Source organism: Olea europaea, unplaced genomic scaffold (genome assembly GCF_002742605.1).
Source record: "Olea europaea var. sylvestris unplaced genomic scaffold, O_europaea_v1 scaffold4440, whole genome shotgun sequence".
NCBI classification, from domain to species: Eukaryota; Viridiplantae; Streptophyta; class Magnoliopsida; order Lamiales; family Oleaceae; genus Olea; species Olea europaea.
This window is the reverse complement of record NW_019262747.1, coordinates 4,108-12,249: the sequence shown is the minus strand read 5'-3', so window position 1 is coordinate 12,249 and position 8,142 is coordinate 4,108. Positions and strand designations below refer to the sequence as shown.

Here is an 8,142-nt window from a genome sequence, read left to right as displayed (position 1 = left end):
TGAGAAGCTACTAGAGATTACACATTGACATTTTCCTGGATATAATAAGTTTTTTTCTCAATGGCTAGAATTATTTCTTTAAGCATACAGTAGCCTGCTGATAGAGATCCTCGAGATACTATTAGAAGACTATCTATCGAAGACTTGCTATAGAAATTAATATGAGTTATTTTACAATTATTTAGATGGATTTTCCATGTTGTTGTTGTTGTTGTTGTTGTTATTAAGTAGTTTCCATAGTTTGTTAGAGATTTTTAGTACAAGTGAGAAGGGTTTCTCACTGTAAAAGTTAGACTTGATTATTGAATAAAGACTATACCCTTTAGACTTGATTATTGAATAAAGACTATACCCTTTCTCTTTCTCTCTCCCCCTCCCTTCTATTCTTCTCCACTCTCTCTTCCTTTTCCCCTTCATCTACAATTCTAGTTCTTGTCTATGATCGTCTGTCGTCACCTACATTTTCGTAAGGTGAATAAAACTAAAAGAATGCATAAAAGACATTCACTGAAAAGCTTAATTTCTACTGAGATAATGTCTCCAGAATGAAAACAATAGTCAATTATCAAAATCAAGGGAAACAGGAAAAGAAAAAGTGAGAGCAAGTGAAGGTTCTCACTATCAAAAATCCTATCTCCAACCCAGGCATCAGTTCTAGTTCTTCGACATACATGCATGGGGATAAATTCGGCAAGTCTGGCCATATGATTTTCCTTGACAACAGATTTTACCTTAAATAAAAAAAAATGATTCGAAAGGCAAAATATTAATATCTCAAAATCCAGCATCTGTCCAAAAAGTGAAGCTGCCAATCTTATAAGGTATAAAAGCCTTGGTGAGTCATTCTGTCTCAAAATTTTTAGCCTGACAATACTATGGAACTAATGAGTATGAAAGAAATCTCAGTGCACATAAAAGTAGCTATTTGGTAGAAAGAACTTTTAATTTAACACAGCAGCGGAAACTAGGAACAGGGTACTTCCAAAAGAAAAATAATTAAAAAAAGTAGAATTCCAGTTTCCAGGGGTCAACTCAAAATTAAGAGACTTTTGGCATTCTGTTTCAAGATTCTCTGGATGTACAATCTTGAGGGTTATTTGTTGTTAGGATGTAACTAACGAAGAGAAGACACAATCTTAAACAAGGTTTCAGTTTCTAGTACATAAAACATAAACAAGAATGCTTCAGTTGCATGCTGGAGCTCGAGCCTGGAACCCTGAGCCAAATGGTATAGAAGTACTTATAAATGTAAAATGCAGGTTGCTTTCAACCATACAAGGCACATAACTATAGTGCTATAATTGTGGGTGATAAAAGATCATGCCATGAGAAGTGAATGTGTCCACAATGCAAACTTCTTTATCAAGTTCACCTCTAGCGCATTGACATCAGAATACTAATTGTTCAAGTTTGCAAATCTAAAGCTGCTTACAGGACAACGAAGATTGACAGGAACAGTGTCAGCAACCACTTCAATATCACTGTCACTATCAGCATTTTCTTTTGTGGTCCCACCACCAACACAACGGCGAACACGAGCAACTGCATCTTCAAAACTCTCACCTTCGGTGTCTTTAGGAATCATGTCGAGAACCTAGGGATGAGATCCAAAGTACCGTTAGTCCCTCTTAAACAAAGAACAAAAAATGCTTAGGAATGCCAAGAGACCCATAAATTTAAGTCTATCGCAGATGCAAAAGAACTATAAAAAATCTTTCATCGAGAAAAAATTGATAATGTCAAACAAGATCAGCAAAAGAACAACTACCTGTCATTTCCATTACCCCAACTCCTGGTCAGCAACCCAATATTCACAAGGAAATTCATTATAAATATTCAATATAAAGAATTTATGGTGATTCTTATACCTGGTGCAGAGTACGCCGTTTTACCATCCTGACTCCTAAACAGAATACACGAGCATCACGTCCTGTTAAGGATATCTTATTAATTCCTTCTCTGGTGCATACTGTAATCTGTAAAAACAAGAAGATGTGTACTCAATAAAATGCCCAGAATTAGCTAAGGAGGTCCACTGGGATGTGAAAGTAAATTAATTAATATTTCAGCCACCCCTCAGAAAATGGAAAACAAAAATTAAAACAAAGAACCACACAACGGATAAATGAATGAGCACAAAGATAGCTCAATTTCGAATGAAAAGTTTTATGGATATACGATATGATGATTACTAAAACATGGGGTAAAGAAAATAAACAGCAGAAATACAGCTACTAAAGTTCATGAAGGATGATTCCCGAGTTTAAAAAATGATTGTCAGAAGAATCTTGTATTCATAGGGTAAAAACTTACAACAGGTCCATCATCTCGACCATTTGCTCCTAATAATTGTGAGCCAGGTCTGTTTATTGCCTGCATCGGTACACCTGTTAAGGTCGAGCAATATGTTAAATAAGCAACCCTGAAAACGGATAGTAAAAACTTAAGGTGAAGCAACACTAAAGCAGAGCTCCACAATCATAAGAAAGAAAAGAAAAAAGGGATATTTGAAACTTTAAACAGAAAGTCAACTTCAAGCAATTCACCGAACATAAACAACATGAAAATTAAATTTGCAACAATACTGAAGAGTTAATTGTTCTGGTTTTGCACTCAAATAAAGTGATATGACATGATTTATGAGCAATTTATAAACCAGGATAATGCAGTTAAATTTTATAGTCATCTTAGCGGGTGCCTCGGGAAAATAAAGAATATTCACCGATGAAACCTGATAATACTAGAAAATAGAATTAAGCTTTATACAAAAAAAATACAGACCCGATAGTTATGAGTGGAACAATGTCAGAGTATAATACCATTGAGCTGTAGGTCTGCATACTGTGGCCACTGCATCCGGAATGGCACCTTGTCATTAAGAAGCATACACCAAGCCTAGTCATAATAGCACAGACATCATCATGTAATTAATAAAAGCATTTTCAACATTATAAAAGCTATATCGTGTGCATGTTATCACAGGGAACCAGAGCAACCTGAACATCAAATTCCTTTTTCAATAACAAGGCCATGGACGTCCTTGTTAGTTGAAATGTTGTTTCAACGGTCTGAACAGGATTTGAGCTAGGAAAAATTGCAATTTCAAACCAGATTCAGTATGTGATACCTAACAAGACAAACAAAATAAAGAAAAAAAGGGGAGTAGTACATATTTGTCACGCCCAAAAACCAGATTTTGAAACAAAGGTGAAACTAAATTTTGTTCCCAAGTATTTTGACTAACAAACAAATAAATGTAAAGTTGAAGGCTTATATAATGCATCCCATAGTATTCCAGGTGAAAAGGAGGGGATGAATTAGGTTGTGCATGTAGTTGATGGAAAAATTAAATACATGCAACAGCAGCAGCCTACTGCTATCATAAGACTAACCACAACAGTACACTATTGCCAGTGTTGATGACTAATAGTATATCTTTACATTTAGGCTGTGCAGTTGCCTCTTGCAAGTGCAAGAAGTGATATTCCATGTATTAATAAAAACTGAAATACCTCAATGGGATTTCCCATCACCCAAATGAAACAGCAGATTTTATTACATCACGATGTTATAGTAGCAGTACAAACAACTTTTTGCAAGTGAAATTGCATAATTTAGCACGCCAAATCAGCCCTCCCCCTATCCATTTGTCTTTTTTTAAAAGTCACACTAGCATAAAATTGCAGCATCCTGAGCCTTCTTGATACTTCCATTCACAAACTAGCATTAACGTCAGTGGTATTAACAATGTAATCTCCATTCAATCCATCTATTGATTCTGTCTTGTGAATACATGTTCAATCATTCACAAGCCAAACTCTCCAGGCACCTATTGATGACATCAAGATATTACTTATTTATGCTTCAATGGGTCTGAGCCGTGAATTGGAGCTCACTATCCACTTAGATTAAGATTGAATATTTTGTTGATCCAGTGAAATTTAATTAATTCAATAGTCATCACACTAAATAAAATTTCAAATGGTACTGTATACTCTTCTTTAGTTGTGCTGACTGGGCTAACTAGCATTTCTAAAGAGAAGTCACTAACTATAACCAAGACAATTCATTCAACCCAAAGAAAGCGCCCAATTTTATTCACTGTTCATGGACACTAATTTAGGTTATGAATTACCTCTATTACGCAGAAATCACCTATGCTCATAATTCATAATTGCACCCATAACAAGTCCTTAATATCTGCTCAACTAGAAATAGATCATCAACATATTGATATTGTGGAATGCGTAAATATATAACTTCTATTTTAGTATATCAGAAAACGTCTATATACGAGGAACATATCTCCTTTCTAGGGCTTCCCAACCAAAACTCCATAGAGGTACTGGGTGCATGATCTACCAAAGTAACAACATCTTGTGCGAATAGAGTAAAATGTATCCATCTGAAATAAAGTCAGCGCTCTAACAGACTAATGAGAGACGTCACTGGACGAAATCTTGAAGTTCAATAAACACAAGCTAAAACAGAATAACAGCAGTTAATCTTAAAGTTAAGAAGTTCGAATTACTGATAAAAAGAAAAATAGGCCATATACTTACCCATCTGTAGGAACATCTGTGATAGTCAACTTCACAGGATGTAAAGGATGTGAAATTGTCTCCCAGAAACTACATATTTGCAAAAAATAAAAAATAAAAAATCATATAATCTTCTGGCTTCTAAAGGTTATCCAATGAAAATCTAAGCAAAGCGGGTGGAGTTTGCAATCTAAATGAACCAAAACAAGATACCAATATCTCAATTTTGAGCTATTTCATATAGATTCACTAAAATATTATTGACAACACAGTTTAACAGCCCCAACAGCTGAGAACACAAGTTAACATTTTCGTCTTATTTAGTGATCAGTAATTCAAAGCAATGATGTTACTCAATAACTCTAGCTTGAAGTTTGAGAGAGAGAGAGAGAATGATTATGAGATGAAAGTTCCAGGGAAGCGAAAACCACAAGAACTAATAATGTGAGTTGAAGGCTGAAAATCACGATACAAGGAAAAGATGGTTGAACCACAGTGAAAATCAAAACATTTATGGTAACTCTTTTCCATTTATAAGCATGGTAAAAAAAATGTCACAAGAAGCTGATGCCTGAACTGCTTCTCATTTCATCTTTTACTGGTAAAAGGAAGCGGGAACCATGAAAAGAAAACCGTAAGGCAAGACAAATTTAAAGAGAGCGCCATCCAAGTTTGCCTGATTCGTTGGTACCAAAATTTGATCATTGTGAATATGCTGAAGAGGACACTTATGGCTACTGATTGGGTGTACCTTGACCATTGGAAGTCACTAAAACCAATCGATAAATAAGTACGGTTATTACCATAATTAATCTCCCTCCCTCCCTCCAAAAAGAAATGGTTCCTATGGCATTCAATGTTTGCGAATGGCAGAAAGACCAAAATAGTTTAACAAGACACAGCCTCAACCTAGGCATAACCATGACTGCAGGATACCAAGAAACAGGCACCCAAAAGATATCAAAAAGTAAATTAAAGACAGAATACTGATGCAGAAGAGCAGGAAATCACTGAAGACTACTATAACTATGTCTGTCCTTTTCTGAGTGGAACATGCAAGGACAGTTTATCAGATCTGGATAATTGAAATCAGCTGGAAATATACAACGCAATATTAGTGAAGAAAAAGCCCCATGAAGAACAATGAGCTAGTGATGAATGAGAAAAAAAATGCAAAAATGGTGCTAACAGTTAGGTTCGATGCCATGTACTGGATCCTATAATACAAACAAGGTGATCTAAAACATTAACCATGTCACTTACGGGTCTGCACGATTCAGTCTACAAATTTCACAGTAAAAAAGCTCTGGGGGATTTGGTAGAACACCATCCTTGCGTTTCTCAGGAATCACCACGCATGCTATATGCTGCCAGACATTACACGTAGGATCTTCACACTGCAACAAGGTGTACACCGTAAAAGTGATGCCATCTGCCACAAAGGCCGAAAGAAAATATTTTGTTTCATATACTTATGGAAATATAAGACTGCCTGACATGGAGAAGCTGACATGATGCAATTCAAGAAATTATACAGAAATTCACTCAGTTAGAACTCAAACAGATGAAATGCTAAGAAGGAAATATTAACTCCAACAGATAAAATGCTAATAAAGAAATATTATGACCCGTCTTTAGCAAAATGTTACAAGTGGCAAGCAGATAATAGAAAGAGAGTATACAGAACAAACCAATCGTAGGAGTGAGAAAAGGAACAACTGGGAGCAATAAGGTGCATGGCAATGAATTAGGAATTAAAATATAAATGTACTTTGATCATCGGATCAGTAGCTAATGTGCTTCTACAGAGGCAGCGGATCTTAGCCATTTGAATAGGATCTTCAGTTTCCTCTTCAAGTTTTGCATTACTGCCGTCTGAAACACCTAGTGAGTTTGATGGTAAATCAGCTACCCCAGAAACATACATTTTCCTGAGAATATAAGAAGGAAAGAAAGATAAAATGCATGAGATCATTTACTGAAGATTAAAGAATATTACTCCACCCCTGAAAAAACAGTCAATTTATTGCATATTGCTCTACTTCCGGTCCTCAACTTTGCTTTCCACTATCGTCCCCACCTATTGTTTTTTATTTTATTTTCCTTCCAGTTGTTTCCTGGTTGAGATCAAAAGTGTCATTTGCAAGGACAATAGCATGGCTTCTCAAACTGGACTCTAAATGTTGGAAATCTAAATGACGAGAATATTAAGCCAGGCAACTGAAAAAAATAAAATTGAAAGAAATTAACATTCCCCTTAGGCTTAATATGTACTGATAAGATAAGAATCCCACAATGGTTAGGTATCAAAACACTAACCAACATATAAGGTCTTGAATTACTACTCTTAACAAGGTTAAGATGGAAACCCAAGGTCTTGAAATAGTATCAAAGTCTAACAAACTCAAATGAGCAATTCTATCCATTTAGGAGCTCAAAGAAGCCATCGGATTCCAAGATTTTTGTTTTCAAATAAGCCACCATCTTGCCGAGGCATGTTAAGGGTAAAAATCCCACACTGGTTAGATATAAAAAAAATTAACCAACATATAAGCGTTTTCATATGTTATTGCAGCAAGCAAATACGAACCTGTAAGTATCATCCACAAGCTTTGCTACTACCTCTTTCCCCGCAGCATTTTTTGTGGCATGAAATCCTGAAACTGTGAAATCATATATGAATGCGTCTGCAGATATGATGCAGTGACACATAAAAACCTCAGCAAACAGTGCACACAAAAAAGCAGAAGCAGACTTTGCGACTGGAAGTCACAAATATAAATGAAGAAAGGTGGTAGGTGAAGATCCCACAACCTTTGCCTTCAGACAAACACGAGGATTTGATAAGGGATGGTATGCACATTATATTGAAGTCATGATCTTCCACAGACAATTGTTCAAATCATCTGCTTTACATGCACTGATCCTTTGCGAGGAAAATATACCTGATGCCTAGAATTTGCACGTGGAAATGGATGAATAAGCATGCAGCCAAATTACGCCCATAAACTTGTGCATTATAGGTGCCCAACCAATGCAAGGTTTACATAACCTCAAACAAAATTCAAAGGATAAAAAGAAACCACCAGTCTGAGTGCGTTGAATTGTTTCCACTTTCCCAGACTCAGAAAGTTATGAAAGGAATAGAAACTAATGCTTCAAGCACCAACATGTGTGTTTACAATCACACACACATGTCGAGTGATGAAAAATCTGCGATTCCACACAACATTTGTCATATTTTGGAAGCCACATTCTCTAAAGGAGCATGCCATGTACCTTTGTCCATAGTGAGGATGGCTAATATCCGATCAACTAGGTCCTACACGAAGCCAAATTGAAGACAAATCAGAAAATATCTAATTTTATTTAAACATGACAAAGAGCTAAAGGGGTTACTGTTATTCTGTTAAAGCAAACAATAAATTAGGGATGAAAAGATGAAATCCACCGAAATACAAAGTGCGTACAGTCACCGGAACGAATATTACAGCAGTATGAGAAAAATGGAACCCTGTTCTCTGAAAAAAATAACTCTAATAACTCTACGTCCTGCGTTTTCTAAAAATCACGAACTGCAAGTCTATATCCTTGATTATTT

The 8,142-nt window shown here is 35.8% G+C and overlaps 1 protein-coding gene across 2 annotated transcripts; it reads right to left on the bottom strand.

The window, feature by feature from the left end:
• Positions 1 to 11: 11 nt before the first annotated feature.
• Positions 12 to 7,895, bottom strand: LOC111387996 (E3 SUMO-protein ligase SIZ1-like). 2 transcript variants are annotated; one of them, XM_023012651.1, is made up of 11 exons: positions 7,821 to 7,895; positions 7,132 to 7,204; positions 6,313 to 6,472; positions 5,805 to 5,938; positions 4,563 to 4,631; positions 2,997 to 3,084; positions 2,820 to 2,895; positions 2,314 to 2,387; positions 1,869 to 1,976; positions 1,433 to 1,594; positions 13 to 731 (listed from the first exon to the last, which is right to left on the bottom strand). In XM_023012651.1, the coding sequence occupies exons 1-11, from the start codon at positions 7,828 to 7,830 to the stop codon at positions 453 to 455; spliced, it is 1,233 nt and encodes a 410-aa protein (XP_022868419.1). In that variant the 5' UTR covers positions 7,831 to 7,895; the 3' UTR covers positions 13 to 452. The 2 variants fall into 2 exon arrangements, with proteins under 2 accessions (XP_022868420.1, XP_022868419.1); XM_023012652.1 differs by lacking the exon at positions 4,563 to 4,631 and having other exon boundaries at positions 12 to 731.
• Between the last annotated feature and the right edge of the window lie 247 nt (positions 7,896 to 8,142).